Consider the following 22,892-nt stretch of genomic DNA (forward strand, 5'->3'; position numbering starts at 1 on the left):
GATTAACGCGCATGCGCGTATATTTTGGAAACTTCCGGCCAGTCTGAAACATCCCCATCCATGCTTCAACATGTGTCGCCGAGTGTTCATGTTCGCGATGGCCGTCTCAGAAAGACGGACGCAGCAAACGTACATATATGTGTTTATCTTTTTATCAATTTATCAAATATTTGTTTTAAGGTTAGGTTAGGGTTAGGATATAATGCATGTTAACTGCCGCTAGGTAGAAGAAGGGGAACTCTGAGACCGGGGGATTTCCAATTAAGCGTCTGCTACGTACCCAGAGTTCCCCTGTTAGTAACGCATGCGCATTCATCAGAAGGAGACTTTTCAGCATGGGGGAACGTTCAGACTGTCAGACCACCCTTGATGCAAACAGAGAGACATTTTTCAATGAGGGAAATTTGCAGCAATGTTGCTATGAAGAATTTTATTAGTGCTTTTGCTGTTTACCTTATCTTTAGACCGTGTTGATCTTTTTTTTGTGTTAAAAAGATAAGAACTAAATAAAAATTTGACTCAGCCAGATTCTGCCTGGTTTGAGATGCTTGGTTCACAGTAACCATTGTTTAAAATAAAAAAGACTTACGAGAACTATCGTAAATATTATAAATGGGATGGGAAATACAATTCATAGACTTCTTGCGCCATGGTACAGAATATCGTTAATAGGAAGGTTTTTCCACAATTTACATGCGTTAAGTTGCTCAAACAAATCCGCAGTTTTTAATTTACTTTCACAGTATCATTTTTTTTTTAAATGCCAATGTATTGTGGGCCCCCCCCCCCACCCCTCCCTTTGTCTGAGGATTCTCGGTCATCCTTAGCACGATATTCAAACAAAGGTTTAATGAAGGCAACTGGTTGGCCTGACAGGCGGCCGCACATTCCGGCTGTTCCCTCCATTTGTAATCTCTCAATTTAATAGACTTGCTGAAGCAGCTGTTAATGCACTCCAAACTTTTAATAATGCGACACTGTCATTTTCCCTTCGCGACCAGTGAAGCACGCACCGTGTGGGAAGCCTCCGGCCTTGAACGCCGCGACTCTTTAGCGCGCATCTAATCTCGCGCCGCGCTGAGGGACGGAGGCGTCGGAACGCATAACCAAGGAGGCTGTCCTTGTTTTTTTTTTTTTTCATGGAGTCTGAATTGGCTGAAAGTGCTTTCCTTCGGGAAGGCTGCCTATTTCGCCCCGTTTGTGAGGAACGGGCATCTGTGGGTTTAGTCGCGTGCATATTGCGCGTGTAAAATGCGCCAAATAATTTGTTCTGTGTGCCAAACAAGCTTGTTCTGCTTATTCTTTTACGCCGGATATTCTGGTTCTCTGTCCTCCTGTGTTAGGTCCTGATTCCGGACGTTTGCGGTAATTACATATCGGGATTAAATTGCAAACAAAAACAACACTTTTCTGTTTTTTAATACATTTGCACACATTTTTTTTATAAAATTTCCATCTTGAGATGATTGTGAGGAGAATATTTTCTTTAATTTTTGAAAGAGGCTGTAAAAAACGTGGACAAATACTTTCCAGGTGCACTCTTTTACGAATACTAATATGTAAAAAAAACAACAACAAAAAAACAGCATTTGATGAACATACTGTAGTTGGAAAAGAAAAATAAATTGGAAAAAATATGTCAGAGGGAAATAGGTGAAGGCGGCATGGTGGAGCAGCTGGTAAAGCGTTGGCCTCACAGTTCTGAGGTCCCGGGTTCAATCCCAAACTCAAACTATGTACTCCATAAAATGTATTCTATAAAATCTAAAAATAATATACTATGAAAAATAAAATATATATAATATTAATATATATAAATACTATAAAATCATTGGAAAATCAAAAATCAAACCCAAACAAAATCTCAAAATCCTCAAACCCTACTGTGTGTATGTTCTCCCCGTGCCTGCGTTGGTTTCCTCCGGGTGGGCACTCCGGTTTCCTCCCACACCCCAAAAAACATCCAACATTAATTGGACACTCTAAATTGCCCCTAGGTGTGATTGTGACAGTTCAGAGTGTACCCTGCCTCCTGCCCGTTGACAGCTGGGATAGGCTTCGGCACTCTCCGTGACCCTTGTGAGGATAAGCGGCAAAGAAAATGGATGGATAGAAATAGGTGAAACCTTCCTCCACTCCTTCTTCTTCAGGTATTCTCAGAAAAGCTTAAAATGGACATAATAATAATTAAAATCCATTTGCCCTCTTGGCACTGTCCATCGAAGATGGTTTTTTTTTTTTTTTTCCGGTTTTAGTGTTCTTTCTGAGGTTTGAAGTTTGTCAAACCCAACAGAACTACTTCAGATGAATCCATTCCGAGAATTATGCATCTCGGAAAACAATCGTCCACCTGTTAACGTATTTAAAGCACTTCCCTTTTTCATGTCGTATATTTGTGCTCATTCGACATTCAAATAAATTCATATTGTCCTCGAACGTCTACTCACCGCACCGCATAATGGCAACATGAAAAAAAGAAAGTTCTTTTTATCCATCCACCCATCCATTTTCTTAGCCGCTTATCCTCACAAGGGTCGCAGGCAGCGCTGGAGCCTATCCCAGCTGTCAACGGGCAGGAGGCGGGGTACACCCTGAACTGGTTGCCGACATGCAAACTCCACACAAGGCGGGTCCGGGATTGAACCCGGGACCTCAGAACCGTGCGGCCAACGCTTTCCAGCTGAGGCCACTGTGGGCAAATCTTTTTAAATTTATTTTAAAAAAAAAGGAGACTTTTCTGTTTTATTCTCATATTAATAAGTGGAGTCATTGATGGTGTAGTGGTACACACGCCTGCCTTTGGTGCCGTCAACGCGGGATCGATTCCCATTCAGTGAGAATGTTGATATCCGCCCTGCGACTGACTGGCGACCAGTTCAGGGTGTAGTCCGCCTTTCGCCCGAAGCGAGCTGCTTTCTCGCAACCCTTGTGAGGATAAGTGGCTTGGGTAATGACATGACATATTAATAAGTTTAGTCTTAGTGATAAATACATAACAAGTAGCAGTTGGGAATGTAACAAAAATATTAATCTGGTGGCATTTTGGTGCCAAACAACTATGTTGCGGTATGGGGAGGCGCTCCGTTTAGTCAGGTCATTGCCATATCTCTATCTAAAAAATGTGATTTGTGGCCATCTTGTTCCGCTCATAGGCAACTACTTGAATAGGTGTCCTAATCCTCCGCAAATGTCGGGGTTTTAATGTCTCGGATTTCTTTAACCTATTTCTTATTTGCGTGTGTTGAAGTGTGGTGGCAAGGCCGAAAAGCTTCAGACAACAACTGGTGACCCTCGTCCCTGGCTCGCTAACACGCCGGACACACTCGAGCGGAGCGCGCCTCCATCGTCCCCCCCGCTCTGCGAAGCAATCTAATTAAAGCTGGCGAAGGCAAAGCATTTGGGAAGTCGCCGTCGCACGCCGAGCGGCGAGCGGGACTCGGTCCAGATCGTGACTCCACATCGCTAGTTTCCCTAAATGGGCGGCGAGCGCTTTGCCAGGAACGTAGCGCCGGCTGTCACGGGGGGGGGGGGGGGGGGGGGGGGGGAACGTGAGCGTGTGAATTGCCAGCAGGGGGGGGTGGGGGGGGTGGTTGGGGGGGTTGCGGAAGAGTGTAGGTGGAGAGGCGCCACTTGAAACCATCTTTTTCTCCAAGCCCCTCGCAGCGAGATAAGTCCTCACTATCTTCTTCCCAGTCTGCTGAACAGGCCATTATTTGTTCTGGCTCATCCTCCGGAGCCCACAGGATCACTCCTGTCCAGATCCGGCGCCCTGATACAAATCAAACAAATGATTGCATGCAAATAAGGGTGAGCGTGGAGGAGAGGAGCTAAAGACTATATTTAGCTCGTGTCAACCTCGTGACGGGATTTTAGGCGCGGAGCAAATCTCTTCCTTTTTTTTTTTTTTCCTCCCGGCGAGGCGGACTTTGGTGAGGCGTTGCACGGGAGGGATAAATGAAGCGATACGGACGTTTTCACCTCGACGTCGTCACATGTAGGCCTTCCAGGTGGCGTGAGATAGAGCGTCAGCCAACAGCGCCGCTCGTAAACAAAGACTCCAATGTCGTGTGACGAAAGCGGAGCGCACGTTGTACATTGTAGTGTACATGCTTGGAGATAATTGGTGAAAACGTAAAGACTGACAACTATATTACACAAAATTGTGGTCAATTATCATTAAAGAGCTTTTCTGTAAGTGCCTGGTTCGCGTCAGCGATTTTTTTTTTTAGAGCAGTTGCGACGTGCAGTTAGCTAGCTAGCCATGCCGACACTACAAAAATCCCTCATCCCCTCTGATAGTCCGCTGGGGTGGCTTATTTAGAGTGCCTCGTTGTCAGATGTGAGTGGCCAAACATCACGCAGAGAAAAGTGAAATTACGAGGAAGGGGGATAATTATTTATCTTGTTCACGCCGATGTATCCAGTTTAGAACGCCTCGTTGTTGCTCCATGGAAAAGTCCCGCAAGGAACCGGTGGGATATATCCCAGCCCTTGGAGGGATCAGCGATTATTCAGAGCAGTTGTGACGTGCAGTTAGCTAGCTAGCTAGCCATGCCGACACCCCGAAAATCCCTCATCCCCTCTAGTAGTCTGCTGGTCTTGTTTTTTTAGAGTGCCTTGTTGTCAGCTATGAGTAGCCAAACATTACGCAGAGAAAGTGGCAGTTACGAGGAAGGGAGGTTATTTATTTATTTTTTTTAAATAAAGTCCCACTTGACAGCCAGTTTGGGTCTTCACGCCGATGTATGCGCTTGGGAACGCCTCGTTGTTGCTCCACGGAAAACCCCGCAAGGAATCGGTGGGATATATTCCAGCCCTTGGAGGCATCAGCGATAATTCAGAGCAGTTGTGACATTCAGTTAGCTAGCTAGCCATGCCGACACCCTGAAATTGCCTCATCCCCTCTGGTAGTCCGCTGGTGTGGCTTATTTAGAGTGCCTCGTTGTCAGCTATGAGTAGCCAAACATCACACAGGGAAAGATAGAATTAGAATTAGGGGGATTTATTTTATTTTTTTTTTAAATGAAGTCCCACTTCACAGTCAGTTTGGGTCTTCACCCTGATGGATCCGCTTTAGAACGCCTCGTTGTTGCTCCACGGAAAAGCCCCGCAAGGAACCGGTGGGATATATTCCAGCCGTTGGAGGCTTTAAGCTAATATATATTCCCAGCTCAAATGTTACATGTACTGTACGTACATATGTGTAAGAATGTTGCTAAACGAAGTAGAATCCATCTTTTTGTTGGCTAAGCAATACAAGCAAATCTGATTTTACATGAGGGATTTTTTTTGAAAGGGTTAACTCACCGGTTGCTAATTACATTTCAAGAGCTCAGTGAACTAAAAAAATAAACAAGGTGAAGATTTAGACCTTGTTAGCGTGATCATTGATGGACCGTCGAATGATGTCACGTGTCTTCCACAAACCCGATGACGGAGCTTCGGTTCGGTGCGTCCCTTAGAAAGTGGCGGGTTACCCCCGCCCCGCCCTCACCCCCCAGCATTCTCACCATCTTCTCTCTCTCGAACTCGATTTATCGTCGTCGCCCACAGGTTCTACTAGATTACCTTCAAATTCCTCGTCCTTGACTTTCTCTAAATTGATTTTACCAAAGATTCTGCAGATTTACTCTTGGTTGACTTTTGCGACTCAGCATTTTATCATGTCTGATAAGCTATTCACACCCCCCCCCCCACTTTTTTTTTTTTTCGCAAGAAGATAAGTTGCATTGTTACAGCTTATCCACAAATGGGTTCACATTAACCGTCAGTTCTTGATTCCCTTTTTCGCCGTTTGTCATCGGTGACATTCCACGCAGTTTTTGTTTTCCTGCAGCATCAATATTCACAATCATATGAATAATATAGAAACTACCAAAAAAGCAAAAACAAATTAGTAAAGATGCATTGAGAAGGAATTTTAAAAAAATTAATTTAAAGCTTTGAAAAAAATGTTGACAGCAAATCTCCCTCTGACTGGAAACATTACCCGCAAATGTTTGATCCATATCAATATTTCATATGTTTTAAAAAATGCTCCCTCTTCTTATCTTCTCTATTTGTCAGCTATATCAACCCCTCAACACTGAAACAAATTCTAATGTGCTGTAAATATCTTTTTCCATATCTGTTTATTTCCTACTGAGCCACTGACAAACGCGAACATTATTGCTCATATAATCTCGTTTGCGTGATTGATTTGTTGACTTTTCTGTTCTTGTTTTGCTGTTTTTCAAATGTTGCTTTAATTTCTTTTCTTGTTTCATTTGAAGGATTCCGCAAAGATGAGATGTACCTCAAAGGTTTACTTCTCAAAATACTGTACGATGTTCCTCTGCCATATCGCATGGCAGTTTCAAATGGACTTTAAAAGTCAAGTGTCATGTAATGGATGATTTTTAGTATGTTATTAATAAAAAGACGGCAGCCGGTGTGGACCCATTTTTTCACCACAAAACATCATTTTGACGTATATGGCTTTTTGTAACTTTCGCTATGAAAATCCTCTCGAGGGAAACTTGTTTTCGACAAGAAGCGGGAAGTGACGTCGAAGGCAGTAGCGCGCTCAAGTGGACTCGTTTCTTTCTATTAGTTTTACCTGCGGGAAGGTAGCTCGTTGGTCCTTCGTGTTCGCCAAAATGCCGGCTCGTTGTATCGCTGGATATTGTTGGAACACTCGGGAGGATGGATTCGCTCTTCATACTTTTCCAAAAGATCTGGTTCGTCGTGAAAAATGGATTGCGCAGGTGCAAAGGACGAGAGCTTCATGGGTTCCAAATGACACGTAGGTGTGTATACAGCTACTAAAAAAGAAAAAAAAAAAAAAACTATAGTTGGGGTTGGGGCGTAATCCGTAATTCAGGTGTGCTAAATGTGTTGATGTGCGCATCGGAAGGCTTCCGTGCAGCAGCCGCTGAATGACGGCCTCCGCAGGCCTTGTGAATCGGCACTAGCTTTGGCTCAATCTTCCGGGCCCTGTCGACAAGGTCGAGCCGGCTGAGGGGTGGCTCGTCGCGGTGCAGAAGTGGATTGGACGGGGAGGTGGTTTGGCCGCGTCGTCGTTGTCGCTCGCGGGCGGCGTTGTTTTTATCACCGCCGCGTGTAGGTGGATCGGGCGTGCAGGTGGTTTGGGCGTGATCCGCATATCATCTAAATATGGCTCAAAACAATAGAGTAATGTTGCCCCGGACACTTCACTCAATTGTGAGATGTTCTCTTCTTCGAAAAGAGCTTCCGTGTCTGAAGGGGCGTCTCCCACAGTAGGGGCCACAGCGTATTTTCAATGGCGAATGTCCGGGGTGACGTCACGGACAGTAAATGCAGCCAATATGGCGACCACTTGGATGTCGAATGCAACTTTGCGCATGGATGACGCGCTCGCCGCTCATATTTATTTTTTTGTATAGATAGACATTGAAGTGAAAAATATTATATGTATTTTAGAGTGTTTATAGGGATGACACTTGACCTTTAAAGCACAGGGAAGGGGGTAAATCTAATTCAAATGTTCGTATACGGTCTTTGCATCGGCCAGCGTTCGGGCGCCAAACAGGAAACGAGAGCTCCCCCTGTGTCGCAAGCCGTCCGCATTGCTTTGCGAAGCTCGTTTTGATTAGCGGCGGGCGGTTCGTTCCGCTAAATTGCTCGCTCGTCTGCCGCCGCGAGACTTTAAAGTGCGCCGGACGGCGCCAAATAGCAATGTGCGGCGCGTCCCGAGACGTTTTTGAGCGCTCTCATGTTCTCACTTCGCAACCTTAAGCTGAAAACAGGAGTTTGAATGAGAAGTAATGTTGGAAATAAGTGTCAGATAATCACTGAGAAATGCAAAATTGCACTGTATATCATCCCAGCAGGAAATCATAACATGACTGGTGAACTGGTGAACAGCTGTTGGAACTGACTTGATTGCCTTTTGGGGGTGCTCAACATTTCTGAAAACTTACCAAGTGCGAGGAGCCGAGTGCAAATTGCGGGGGATCGCATCTGATAATCACATCTGACTTGTGCTCGCAGGCCATATTTCATATTTGAAACACACGCACAAGCCAGCTAAAGGCCAGGTAAAAGAAAACATTTACAATCAAAACGAGTAATCACTTAATTGTAATTTTTTTAATTGTATTTAAAAAAAAAAATCTTTGTCAAACAGTTTCAACAAATATTTTTAATTTTTTTTTTTCATACTGCGATTAACACATCATTTATCTAGATAATAAATAGATTTTAACCGACCCATTTTGTTGGGGGGAATTTACAATGTTGTTGACAAGATGAAATTGATGAAATAATTTCTGCTCCTTTTTTCAGTTTGTTTTTAAATAATCAAATTTAAATGTGTCAAACAATTAGTTTATAAATAGAATGGGGGGGAAATGCAGATGCATTTGTAAAATCTTAACATATATAAATAAATTGAGAATTTTTTTGATTAAGCAGTTTTGTCACAAATATTACAAGACTCTCGATGATGGAAGCAGATGTCATTTTTCCGTTTACAGGCGGAAATCAATCCAATTAAAAAAAAAAAAAAATATATATATATATATATATTATATATATATATATATATATATATATATATATTCTCTGTTTTTCTGCAATATTCCGACCGTAACCCATGCCAGAATCCACACTCTTTCATATTCCGGTCCGACTTTTGGAAGCGAAGTAGAAGATTAGATACACGTTTGTTGATTGGTCGAATGTGTTCCTCCTGACCAATGAAAACGCTTGTTTTATACATGGGGCCATTTTCAAGTGAACACGATGAGGAAAGATATTTTTTCATTCAGTCCAATCACGTCTGCATGGAAGTATTCGGTGGGCCGGCTTTAAGTAGGCAGAGGGCCACATGGCACCCGCGGGTCATAGTTTGCCCACCCTTGCCCTAAAGTCACTCAGTAGCGCCCCCTGGAACGTTAGAAAGTGATTCGCCTCTGAACTCACTTTCGGCACAAAATCGGGTGCATTTATTACATAGCGACGGTAACGGGCATCACAAAAATAGCGCTCGGAAGTGAACAGGAAGTCGGCCATTTTGCTCGGGAAGCAGCCTCGTGTTCGCCGCAAAAACACGTGCGCCGGGTCGATTCCCATCACAGTCTCCGGCTTTAATTAATTTGACTTTACCGCGTACCCGATATCGTGTCGAATACCAACTTCAATGTGACCACGAAAGTCGTAAATATTAGCATAAGTGGTAAAAAAGGGGAAAGAAAAGTTCACGAACTCCTCGGATCAATTGTTCCTTGACCCGCTAAACTCGCTAAGCAACGCTGATCCTTTCCCGAGCTCACTTGAACTTTTTTCTCCCACGATGAAAAAGACTGCAGACTTGCCGGGAAATATCTTTGTTCTCTATTATTATCTATTATATGCTAATGCGTTTAACATTCAACGCGAGCGGCGGCCGCAAAATGACAAACTCGGAAAGGGTAATTGATTTGATATTTCATTTTCTTTCAACTGCTGACAGATGAGGGATGTTCAATCAAACTCGCACAATTTCCATTAGAGCAGCGAAATACATTTTAAACATCGACTTCACTGTACCGACACGTTCGTGTGACTGGGTGTAACTTTTTTTTTCATAACTATCTTATTTCTACTTGTTTCGCTGAACTTTTTCCAAGGTAAGGGTTATTATGAATAACTGGTGAGAAAATTGACTACATTAATTATGGAACACGTGTGAATCGTGGTTTACATGTTACATGTTTTTCCGCGGTGAAATTGGTAAGAATGATAGCAGAAATGAAACGACGCGTGCGACACTGAAATAAAATTGTTCACGATGCAATATTAATTCTCATGCTTCCATAGTTTTTTCTGTGGATTATTCCGAGTGCCTGACCGATGCTGGATTTTTGGAGTCAATATCAATATTGGAGGTTTAAAACAGAGAAAAATGTCTATCTTATCTGATAAATGATCTCTCGGCCAATCCAGGATATGACAAACATTTATAAACATAACATGTATATAGTACGGATGATCTCCAATTCTTATCTTCTTCTTTTCCTTTCGGCTTGTCCCGATTAGGGGTCACCACAGCGTGTCGTCTTTTTCCATCTCAGCCTATCTTGTGGATCTTCCTCTCTAACACGGACTGTCCTGATGTCCTCCCTGCCCACAACCGTCAACCTGTTCTTTGGTCTTCCTCTCCCTCTTTTGCCTGGCAGCTCCATCCTCAGCACCCTTCACTCTCTCGCCTCTGGACATATCCAAACCACCGACATCCGCTCTCTCTAACCTTGTCTCCAAAACATCCAACTTTGGCTGTCCCTCTAATGTCCCTCTAATCATTTCTAATCCTATCTCAACATCTTCATTTCTGCCACCTCCAGTTCTGCTTCCTGTCGTCTCTTCCCTAATCCATACATCATGGCCGGCCTTATCAGTGTTTTATAGACTTTTCCCTTCATCCTAGTGGAGACTCTTCTGTCACATAGAACACCAGACACCTTTGAAGTCATCCACCCTCGCAATTTCTTCTCCCTCGAGCGCCCCCTCTCATTCATGCACTGTTTTACTTCGGCTAATCTTCATTCCTCTCTCATCTTTCTAATTGTTCCTCCTCCTGCTCCCTGCTTTCACTGCAGATCACAATATCACCTGCGAACATTACACTCCAAAGGGATTCCAGTCTAACCTCATCTATCAGCCTGTCCATTGCTACCACAAACAGGAAGGGGCTCAGAGCGGATCCCTGATGCAGTCCCACCTCCACCATGATCTCTAATTCCATTAAAACCCAAAATATGATTCAGGGCAAAGCAGCAGAACACTACTAAATTATCATAAGGAACTTTAATTAACATTATCAACAGAAGGACTGTAAATTGCAAGCTATATAACCATCTTAAATTTAGATAATAGTGTACATGAGAATTAACATTTTGATCATCTCACAAAATTGATTGATACAACTTTAAAGCACTGTAAAATGTTCTCTAAAAGTAGAATGTTTCTGCGAGACTCATGATATGATCGTTATTGCCATACCGGTTAAATATGAACAGGTGTTGATTTATCGGTGACACGCCACGGATTCGATTCATCGGTAAACCGTAAAGCTTGTCGTGCATGTTGCGTTTGTCCTGAAATTTCAACCCCAAGTCCAGTAATGCTATCTTTTTCCGCGTCGTGTATCTATTCATCATGTCGCTCACAGTTTTGAGCTTCAAATTTGGTGCATTTGCGTCTGGACCACGGGAAGACCTAAAAACGAGACCGTCCTCAACCGGGCTCCTTTCTCCCCGCAGGTGGCGGCCAGCGGGGAGGAAGCCTCTCAGGGCCAGATCGAGATCTTCTCCCTCAACAGGCCCGTGCCGAGGGCCGTGAAGAGCCTGCCGGTGGACGCCGCCGTCCGCTGTCTGGAATACGTACCGGAGGCTTCTCTCGCCGAGGAGGCGGATGCCGGCGGCGCTCACAGGGTCCCGCCGGGGAGCGGCGCCAGGATCTGCGTCGGATTAGATGACGGACGGTGAGATGATGAAAGACGCTTTAACGGTGAAGTCGACCTCCGTTTATCGCGGGAGGGACGTTCCAGAGTCCAAACCCAGCTGCAATATAAAAAAGACTTTTTTTTTTTTTTTTTTTTTTGGTTTGCCCCTTCCATACCGTACTGTATTATAATGAAGGCGGCACGGTGGATAAGGTGGAAAGGGTTGGCCTCACAGTTCTGAGGACCCGGGTTCAATCCCCACCCTTCCTCTGTTATGTTTGCATGTTCTCCCCGTGCCTGCGTGGGTTTTCTCCGGGCACTTCGGTTTCCTCCCACATCCCAAAAACATGCAACATTAATTGGACACTCTAAATTGCCCCTAGGTGTGATTGTGAGCGCAACTGTTGTCTGTCTCGATGTGCCCTGCGATTGGCTGGCGACCAGTTCAGGGTGTAGCTCGCCTCCTGCCCAGTGAGACCTGGGATAGGCTGCAGTACTCCCGCAACCCTTGTGAGGATAAGCGCCTCAGAAAATGGACGGATGTGATGTTTCCTCTGTCATGCGTATTTGATGAACACTCCGGTCCACCAACAGGATTCTGGTCTACGGCAGCGTGGACAGCGCGGCTCAGTGCCTCCTGACCCTCAGCAACCCCCAGGGCTGCCCCGTGCTGTGCCTGAAACACTCGCCGTGCTTCCTGTTCGCCGGTCTGCGCGACGGTACCTTGATGGTTTATGGGAAGAAAAATGGCGGTAAGCTTTGGCGCTGAGCATCTCAACGCTTCGTCCTCCTTTTGCGGTGGGAATGCCATCTTTTTATGATTTATTGAAAAAAAAAAAAAAAATGGCGCCCAAGATGAATCATTTCAAAACCTTTCCACTATTATTTTGACCTATAACCTGTTCCACCCAAATAGATTTTTTACATTTTCACAGGGGTGAGTAAAAATGAAGTGCTGAATTAATTGATTTAGTCACCCAAGTGTGGACACCCTCTTAAAAGTGGGATGCGACTGTTGTCATCATTAAACAGTCACATTCATTAAATCAGTCAGCACACAATTGCCTCAATTTCAAGTTCCTCCGATGAACCTAAAATAAATCTCTGTTGTTCTCTTTCCGGCAGAAGCCCGAACGTTTCGCGCTAACACTGACTTCCGACTGATTTGGCCCGCTCGTATGTTACCCGCGATGTGTGAGGCGCATTTCACTAAGTCATCGACGGAGCCCCTTTCTCTTTGCTTTGTTCTTGTCGGTGTGAAAACAACGGCATGCAACAAACAACGTCAGGTGCGCTGAAGCGTTACACCCTCCCCGCAGTGCCTCTGTGCCAAAAAACAAACATAAAAAAAAAAGTCTCCTTTATGCTTGGATGCGATGTGTCAAACGGGCGCCTTTTTCCCCTCCCAGCAAAAAAAAAGGTTGATTAATTACATGGAGGACATTACAGTATATTAGCAGTTTTGTGTGTCAAAAGGGAAGACTTTGGAATGTGCTTGGCGCATTTGTTAAAGCAGACTTTTTTACCCCAAGATCTACTTTTCAAGCAGCCTGCCTCTCGTGAGCTCCCGAGGTGGGGGATGATGATGCTCCCAAACCATTTTAAGGTTAATGTTACGTAGCCTCCTATATATAAAATACAGAATTAGCTTTTTGTGAAATGTATTGTCTGTGCTTTCATCCTGGATCAGGCTGTGCCAAGGGGGAACTTTAACATTACACACCATCTCATCCTGCACTTCCTACTTTGGCTTCAGACCAGACCTTTCCCACTCAGAAAAGAAAAAATCTCATCCAGTTCCACCACTTTTTCTTCCATTATTCACATATTCCGACAGTCATTGCATCTTAAAACAACACCAATTTCTTTTTTAACTCTCTCAATTAATGTCAAAAGTAAACATAAGCAGCATGTCTAGCTCGTCCTTGCTCTACGTTGCTCAGGCTGTGGAGGCTGTCATTATAAAACACATTGATGGGCTGCGTAAGTACTGTAACATTAGTAATTATGAGTGGAGGTCTTTAAGGTGGTGGTGGTGGGGGGGCGCATATGTAAACTAGGAAAAGAGAGTGTGGCGGAGCAGCGGTCGTCGTTAGAGAAAGTTTTGTGTGCTGCCTAAGAGAAACCAGTGGCTTAAGCTTCTTTTCATTTTTTACAGTGCGTATGTGAATTGTGGCATTGGATGTAACAACCAGTCATCCCTCACTCATTGAATCACATTGCAAAATGCCACAAACTGAATAGAAGTATGTTATAATTTCAATTTGCATTAGATTATTATTTTTTTTTTGCGAGCAACGCGGAATATCTGCGAAGAGACTGCATCAGCACTGCAATCGGGGCACGCCGTCCCACGATCAACCAAGACTCCCTCGCGGGGTCGATCGCAATCGACGAATTGAGCACCCCTGTGTTAAAGAATCCCCGTCACAGTTGTTTGTCGGGTCCACGAGCAGCTTTCGAGAGTCTGCCAATCACGTCCACGAGTGGACAAAATGACCTTTACGTCGCATCAAGTCATGAAATGCAGTCAAAAGGTGACGGCGGTGTCATATCAGCTCGATGTTAACGCAGCTCGAAACAAAAACGGTGGCTACTGTCAAGGACGGAGGAGCTTTGGTTCTGTTCTCGGCCTGCGTCGGTGGCTATATCCACCACAGGCATGTTGGAATGTCAACACGATACACTCTGTTTATGTTTATTTACAGACACAAAATATTAGACGCAACTGTGCTACTGTGAAACAAAGACGGCGCTTACTTGTGCTCTGTGATGACTTAGCTGCTCGCGGCATAGCATGTTTCGCGTCGATGAGCAATTTTTTTGAAAAGGAGGCGAAAATGACCTTTCCGTCACACCGCGCAATTAACCCGCCGGAGCCGAAAGGCGTCGTAATGCGGTGAAAGGCAGAAATAAACAACTGGAACTGATAATTAAATGGCCGGGTGTGGCCCACTCTCTAATTTGACTTTATTAATGCAGAGGAAACCGCTGATGTAATTCAATTTATCATCTCGTGGCTCGGTAGCAGCCGCTAAAGTGCACCTTCAGATTAATCCTCAGAGGAGAAAAAAAAAAGTCCGCCTCCTTCGAGCAAAACTGGAGAGTTGGCGGAGTCAGACTGAAAACGTGCAATTTTCCCATCTCACGTGCTTCCTTACACAAAGTTAAAAGGGCAGTGTGTCATTTCACTTCATTTATTATTTGACATATTTTTTTTGCATCATAACAAAACGCAGTTTAGCATGGAATCACAGGACACACCGGGTCACAGATATGAAACTCATTACCTCATTAACGTGCTTCCGTGTATCCTGTACATAACACATATTAATTATAAAAGTACTGCTAATGGAAATAACGTGTAGCTGAAATTGAAATGACCCACGGCGTTTAGTGTTACGTGATCCTTGTCACATGTTTTTTACATTTTTTAAAATTTTATTTAATTACATTGTGGGCGGCACGGTGGAGCAGCTGGTAAAGGGTTGGCCGCACAGTTCTGGGGTCTCGGGTTCAATCCCAGACCCGCCTGTGCGGAGTTTGCATGTTCTTCCCGTGCCTGCGTGGGTTTTCTCCGGGCACTCCGGTGTCCTCCCACATCCTAAAACCACGCCAAATTAATTGGACACTCTAAATTGCCCCAAGGTGTGATTGTGAGTGCGGATGTTTGTCTCGATGTACCCTGCGATTGGCCGGCGACCAGTTCAGAGTGTACCCCGCCTCCTGCCCGTTGACAGATGGGAGATGCTCCAGCACTCCCTGTGACCCTGGTGAGGATAAGCGGCAAAGAAAATGGATGGATGGATAATTATATTGTGGTTCAGAGGGTCTTCGCCACATGTGTTTGGTTTTGCTTTGGCGCAAAGGCACATCTGGGGCACATTTTTCCAAATCAGATCATTTCTAAGTCATTAATTTCTTAAGGGTAGTTTTTGGAACATGAGTTTGAAATCATATCAACGTTTTTTTTTGGATCGTTGTTTATCATATATTATCAACATTTTAGGGAGGGTGGGTGCCTATTACTCATGGTTTTTTTTTTTGCTAGCCAGGAAATCATTTGACATTTTCACAACAAATTATAAGTTAACCAGCAATACATAACGGATAAAATTTAAATCCAATCAAAGGTCCTATAATTTCATATTTACTAATTACACCTTTATTTTTTTTTCTCAGATGATCTCTGGGATCCGGATTCCCGCAGAAGCGTAAACTTGGGTCCACATCCGGTGCGGACCCTCTTGGTTCTGGACGATTCGGTGTGGGCCAGCAGCGGGAACTTTGTCGCGGTGGTCGACATCTGCAGCCTCAGCACTCAGGTAATTGATTCGCTGCTTTCTTGCTGCTCCAAACATCTTCAGGCTTTACGCGTGTTTGTGAAATTATGTGAATATAAAATGTTGGATACGTTTAGGGCTGCTTTGTTACAGCTGGCACTGGGTGTACAATTAAGTCTCTTTGCGGCAAGCCACATCAGTTCTATGTTTTTATTACCGCTGTGCGGAGGTGGATCGGACGGGGAGGTGGTTTAGAACGTGATCCGCATATCATCTAAATATGGCGTGAAACAACAGGGTAATATTGCCCCGGTAACTTCACTCGGTTGCGAGATGTTCTCTTCTCGGAAAAGAGCTTCCGCGTCAGAAGGGTTTGCCTCGCTCCCACATTCCAGCGTTCTTGTGCCACCATAGTCTGGTCAAGTCTTGTTTTTGTCCACGTGCCATGTTTTTTTCGCCTCGAAGTATCTAACCTCGTCTCATGATTTTTGGACCTTGCCTTTTTGCCGCTTATTTATGTGCTGTCGCTTGTTTGGACTACTTACCCGTGTATGACCTGTGCCACCCTCGAACACCATGTCCACGCCTCGGAGCCCTGCATTTTGGTCCTACCCCATCCCGCTAGCTCCTGACGGCTGTTTGAATCTCTGCTGGGTGGAATAAAATCTCAAGACTGAGTTTTTTTTCTGCCACAAAATGTGCATTTTTTTTTTTCCACCGGTCCTCGTCAGGTTCGTTAGCAACGTCTCCTTTTGTTCCCACCCCCCAGACGTGAGGGCTAAATAAAGCGAGCTGACCGCTCTCCTCTGCCGCAGAACGTATCAAGTCAACATCGGGTTGCTTCTGAGCTCACCTCGTCTTCGTCACTAATGCGCCCCCGCGAGGCCCGATTTGACACGGCGCTGGCAAGGAGAACTTGTGGTCAAACATATCACTCGATGTGCCTCAGAGGCTCAGCGGTGCAAAGCATTTTGATTTTCTTTTCTTTTTTTTTTTTCCACCTCCACACACGAACGCTGCACGTCAACACGAGTTTTGCCAGACGCCGCTCGTCTCGTTGATGCCACTTGTCCACCGGGCCTCGGAAGCGATTGGCGGCCACGTGCGCTCGTCTTTGTGTGTGCGCCGGGCAAACGAGCGCCTATACAGTCAAGTATATTGCTGACAAGGCAGCACACGAATTGAGTGAGGATTGCCGGGCATGAATAAATCATCAGCCATAAGGATGTAGATAGCCTGTCATAAGCCCCGAGAGAGCATCGGATGACTTTGGAACTCGTGTGGATTATGCGTCTTCTGGTTGTAATGTAGTCACACAGTTTGTGTAATAATACATTTGTTATTGACTGAAATCCAGATTGAAACCCTCTGCTTGAATTTCCATCAGACACTTATTTGTCCTCTGTTATGAGATCGAGCTTTTATAACAAGTAGCCTCTGGTCAAAGTGTCATTGGATTGCGCACATTATCTCAAAGCTGCTCCAGGATTAGCCTTGCGGGGCTAAAAAAAAATGGGAATCATAAATCATCTTTATTCGGCATGTATTTTAGTTGGAGCCGTTAGTAATTTGGCAACTTGTATAATGTATGGAGAGTCCTCTCGGATTTAGAGCAGTTTGCGTGCCTAATAGAGCTAAAGTCCTGTGCAAGGGGCGCCAAAACTGGTTTTGATCTAACACCGGACCCAATGAAGACCTCTGACCGTTTTCACCCTTGACCGTGGGGAGAAACTCTGCAGTCCGCTGTGTTAATCATCTACGAGACGATACAACCCCAAAAATTGGGATGAATTATATCGGTTATTCTGTTTTTCTGTGTATGCAAAATCATGTTTTGAGCAAATTATTTATTCAAAGATGCGTTGGTACAGTTGCTGTTCCATGTTGGGTAGTTCACATTATATTGCAATAATGTCCAAAAAATGTATTGACACAATCAGTTGAAATTCTGTTTAGCAATAATTTTATATTTAACTTGGAAATGTCCAATATAAAAGGAAAGTTTAGAGTTCTAAATGTGCAAGGAAGAGTAATCCAGAAATGTTTTTCCTCACATTGGTACATTTCTATCAAATCTCATCATGAAGAGCTGTAAATTTGTACGTTTAAGCAAGGGTTTGTGACCTTTTGGATATAGAAGAAATTCTGGTCTGAGGTTGCATTGGACCGGCAAGGTAGAGCAACTGGTTAGAGCGTTGGTCTCACAGTTCTGAGGACCGGGGTTCAAATCCCAGCCCCGCCTGTGTGGAGTTTGCATGTTCTCCCCGAGCCTGCGTGGGTTTTCTCCGGGTGGCCACTCCAGTTTCCTCCCGCATCCCAAAAACATGCAGCATTAATTGAACACTCTAAATTGCCCGTAGGTGTGATTGTGACACTGTTTTCTGTCTCCGTGTGCCCTGCGATTGACCGGCAACCAGTTCAAGGTGTACCCTGCCTCCTGTATGATGATAGCTTGGATAGGCTGCAGCACTCCGGTGACCCTTGTGAGGATAAGAGGTGAAGAAAATAGATGGATGGATGGATGGATGGATGGATGGATGGATGGATGGATGGATGGATGGATGGATGACTGACTGGATGGATGGATGGATGGATGGGTGGATGGGTGGATGTGTGGATGGATGTGTGGATGGATGGATGGGTTGTCTTGGCAACCAGTCGTGAGTGTACTCCGCCTCTGACCCAAATTCACCTGGGATTGCCTCCCTTCAATGTTTCAACCTTGACTGATTCTGCATTCATCTCTTGTGAAGCACTTTGGCGCAAGATCCTTTGACAAAACAATTTTTCTTTTCCAAAGCAGCCAAGAGTTTCAACCCAGTGAATGCTTCTCACGTTCTAGCTACACAAACACGGACGCGTTTGGACACACCGTCGTCAGAAAAAGCCGACGAAGCAGAACGTTCGCGGATGCTCCCGAGCCTGATCAATAGTGACTGTCAGCGCTTGTTCCTTCCTCTTCCCATTACTCGCCTCGGAGCCTTGTCACACGACGGAGACTAATGAGCTGTTTCGGGCCCGTTGTAGTGTCCGCGGCCGGCGTGTTAAGAGGAGCTGTTGGTTGTTGACGTCGGGAGTGTGACACATGGTTGCCGTCAAACTTGACTGAGCACCCGTCATCGCTGCAAAGCAGAGCTGCTTGCAGGTGTATTACTTCCCGTTTGACACGCTCTACATCTATTCATACTTGTCTGTCTCCCTGGTTGTGACATTCTACTGGAAGGAAATTGCCGCTTGTTGTTTATGATACCACACACACGCACGTAAAGCATTTGCATAATATACACATAATGCTTTCGACAGCTAATCCCTCCACATTCAAGTCACCATCAGCCGTTTTCTCCATCTGTATTGGTCTCGTTCCGCGTACATCAAGGTTTTTCGGATCGCTTGCTCATCGGCAGCCCGAGCCGCCGCCCACTGCCGAGGAGCCAATTCGGAGAGAAAACGCACACACAGCTGGCGTTTCAGACAGAAACGCCCGCCGGCAAGGGCGCCCGTACAGGTGCTAATCCCCGTCGGCCGGGCGCACGCGTGACGGCGGCGTGCTCGTCTTTGCTCCCTGTCGTTCACCTCTTTAATTGCGCGGGCCGCGCGCCGACAGCGACGCGAGCGGTTGAGATGGAGCCCCACGGCGAGCCTTGTCGTGCCGCCGACCGCAAGGGCTTCTTGCGTTGCCGCGATAAGGCTAATTGTGTTTGTTTTCGAGCTGCTCATTAAACACGGGCGCCCCGAGACCTTGCGCCGGAGGAGATGGATGACGGGGAAGTGACACAAAAACACGCCACGAGTATATGGTATAGAGTACAGGTGTGGAGGATTCTGTATTGTGCAGAAAAGAAAACATATATATAATAAAATGTCAAAAGCATTTAAAAATGTAGAAAAAAGGGGGAAAAAATGCACACGTCACCCGTGTTATATTGGAGAAGAGGGTGGGAAAAGCATAAGTAGACCTGGTGGGAAAAAGCCTCAATAACCTGTGCCTGGAAAAATACAAAATCCGCCATTTTGGTTTGAAACAGCTGTTCCATAGTCACTTTGAGCATTTCCAGAGGTTCTTAAAAGACAAAGTTTATTTAATGCTGTTCCCACAAAGCTGTTTTCATTTAGCAACATGAAATTTGGTTAAAGCAAAGCAAAGCAGATTTATTTGTAGACCTCATTTCATACACGAGGTAACTCAGTGTGCTTTACATGATTAAAGGCATTTGAAAACAAAGAGATAAAACATTTAAATCGGCATAAAAAAAACAATAAAAATGAGAAACAAAAAGTGTAAATCATGAGTAGTACACCCAAAGGGCCAAGTACCATGAAGCTCTTCCTGTAAAGTCACAGGAAGTCCATCAATTTTGTTTGAAACATCAATTTTGGGATCAATATTCTGACTGATAGGACGCTTTGAAAGATAAATGCATCTTAGACATTCTTTTTTAATTCAGGTCTAGCAGATTTTTTTTTTTTTTTTAAATCTAGGAACATGACATTTGGGAGGCATGGATAAAAATACTAACGCCCCAGAAATAAGTCGTACCCAAAGAGAAATTTGTGGTCCAAGCAGCCATTCCGTGGTTCAATTTGGGCATTTCCAGGGGTCTTTTTAAGACAAGTTTAAAATTGCAAATTTAAAAAAAAAAAAGTCAATCCCAGAAGCTATTTTCATCTAGTAGCATGAAAATTAGGAGGCCTTTTTAATCGCAAGTAGACCCACAAAAAAGCCTACAGGAACTCATCCAGAAAGACACAGGAAGTCAACAACTTTGGTTTGAATCAGCCCTTTTAGAGTCGTTTTCAGATATTTTCCAGAATCACCAAACTGGGTATGTTTTTTTGTGAGACCCACAAAACAAAAAGTCGTAACAATCCCATCTCCGGAAAGTCACAACTTTGACTCAATTTTGTGACTTGTAGGGGTCTTGTAAAGATGGACTGATCTGAGAGATTTTGCCTGATCGCAAACCAAATGACTCACGGACATTGCAAAGCGAGGGCTCGTCCATCATAGCATAACAGTAAAGATGTACAAAATTCTGTTGGTTATATTCAACATTAACTTTTGGATCTCTCGAGCGTGGTGTCGGTTTTCCGAACACTCGAGCCGATGTGTGTATCATCCTTGTAACGGCTGTTTTGTCTGCTCGCAGAAACTGGAAGTCCACCCCGACCCGATGGTGAGCGTGGCACACGTGGCGCGCGCCGGCGGCGGCGTGTGGATGGCGTTCTCGGAGGGCTCATCCATCCGTCTCTTTCACACCGAGACGCTGGAGCTGCTGCAGGAGATAAACGTCTCCACGCGCTCCACGCAGCTCAACACCAGTAAGTGTTTCACCCTCACTTACGACTCCCCGCCTCGCTTTGAAAAATGCTCGCTTAATTTACGAGACGTCACGGAAAAGCCCTAAAACATTTTTTTTTTATCCTGAAAAAGCAGATGTCTGGTAATAAATGAAAGGCTTTTTTTTAAACCTCTTTAAAAATCCACTAAATGGCGGTAGCAAAAAAAAAAAAAATCCACCATCAACGGCTCTTCTTGTGTTCTTTGAAGGTTTTAGGAAGAGTTAAAAATGACACCCAATTTGTGCAACTCTGTTCAGATAAATGTTTCCTTGGTGTAAAAAAAATTAGACTCAGAGCTGCCCACCTAAAATATTATATCAAAATCCCGATCATCAACCTGCAGTTGTAGCATGTGAAATCTTCAGAATGAGTAGTGTTGCTCAATGTCCGTTGAGATTCTTTAACCAATCAGATTTTCATTTGTCTTCACAATGCCAGCATTTTTCTGTCCTCTGATTGGTTGGTCGGAGCATAACGTGTTACACATCATTACCATTCTGCACACATTTACACATTTAAAGGTCCACTGTCATGAAAGTCATGATTTTTAGAATCTTATTCATGAAAAAAATGGCAGCCGGTGTGGACCCATCCGTTTTTTTTTTCACCACAAAACATGATTTTGACGTGTATGGCTTTCTGTAACCCCCGCCATGAAAATCCTCTCGAGGGATTTGTTTTCGAGAAGAAGCAGGAAGTGACGTACAGGGCAGGAGCGCACTCGAGCGGTCTTGTATGTTTCCATTAGTTTTACCTGCGGGAGGGTAGCTCGTTGTTCCTTCGTGTTAGCCAAAATGCCGGCTCGTTGTATCGCTGGATATTGTTGGAACGCTCGGGGGGGATGGATTCGCTCTTCATACTGTTCCAAAAGACCCGGTTCGTCGTGGAAAAATGGATTCCACAGGTGCAAAGGAAGAGAGCTTCGTGGGTTCCAAATGACAGGTAGGTGTGTATACAGCTACTAAAAAAAAAAAAAAAATATTTGGGGGTGGGGGGGCATAATCCGTAAATCAGGGGTGATAAATCTGTTGATGTGCCATCCCGGCCGAAGCTTTGATCTGCGGACGCGGCGCTGGGCCGCGGTGGCTCATCTCCGCCGCGGAGGTGGATCAGACAGGGAGGTGGTTTGGCTGCGGCGTTGTCGTCGCACGTAGGTGGCGTTGTTTTTTATCACCGCCGCACGGGGGTGGATAGTACGGGGAGGCGGTTTGGCTGTGGTGTCGTTGTCGTTGCCCGCGGGTGCTGTTGTTTTTATCACCGACACGCGGAGGTGGATCGGGCGAGGTTTGGCCGCATGCGGTTTGGCCGTGATCCGCACATCATCTAAATATGGCTCAAAACGATCGGGAATCGAGCTTCCGTGTCAGAAGGGGCGTGGTCGTCTCCCGTAGTAGGTGGCACAGCATGTTTTCAATGGCGAATGTCCCAGCGTAACGTCACGGACAGGAGATGCAACCAATATGGCGATCACCTGGATGTCGAATGACACTTCCGCAACTTTGCACATGGATTTCACGCTCTCCGCTCATATTTATATTTTTCGTATAGACATTGAAGTGAATAATGTTGTTTGTATTTTTCATTGCAATATCTATTTTAGAATGTTTATAAGGCTAACACTTGACCTTTAATAATCAGCATCTGTTGTTTTTGTCTTCTAATTTGTTCTGTTTATGGCACATTTTCATACCAAATATAAAGATAGAAACCCGCCGACTCACCACGTGAACCGATGACACCCCCTCCCTCAGACACAATGATATTCTCATCTCGTTCAAGTTGCCCCGACTGCTCCCGCACGCGGGGGACCGCCATGAATAAGT

At 44.8% G+C, this 22,892-nt stretch overlaps 1 protein-coding gene across 3 annotated transcripts in view; it reads left to right on the forward strand.

Moving 5' to 3' along the window:
* Positions 1-22,892, forward strand: part of arhgef10la (Rho guanine nucleotide exchange factor (GEF) 10-like a) — a 157,120-nt gene that overhangs the window by 122,659 nt on the left and 11,569 nt on the right. For all 3 annotated transcript variants that reach the window (XM_061832610.1, XM_061832611.1, XM_061832612.1), the window contains 4 exons: positions 11,265-11,485; positions 12,041-12,198; positions 15,629-15,771; positions 20,877-21,048. In XM_061832610.1, the coding sequence (XP_061688594.1) occupies positions 11,265-11,485; positions 12,041-12,198; positions 15,629-15,771; positions 20,877-21,048 (694 nt within the window). The remainder of the gene's footprint in view (positions 1-11,264; positions 11,486-12,040; positions 12,199-15,628; positions 15,772-20,876; positions 21,049-22,892) is intronic.

This window comes from Syngnathoides biaculeatus, chromosome 10 (genome assembly GCF_019802595.1).
Source record: "Syngnathoides biaculeatus isolate LvHL_M chromosome 10, ASM1980259v1, whole genome shotgun sequence".
NCBI lineage: Eukaryota > Metazoa > Chordata > Actinopteri > Syngnathiformes > Syngnathidae > Syngnathoides > Syngnathoides biaculeatus.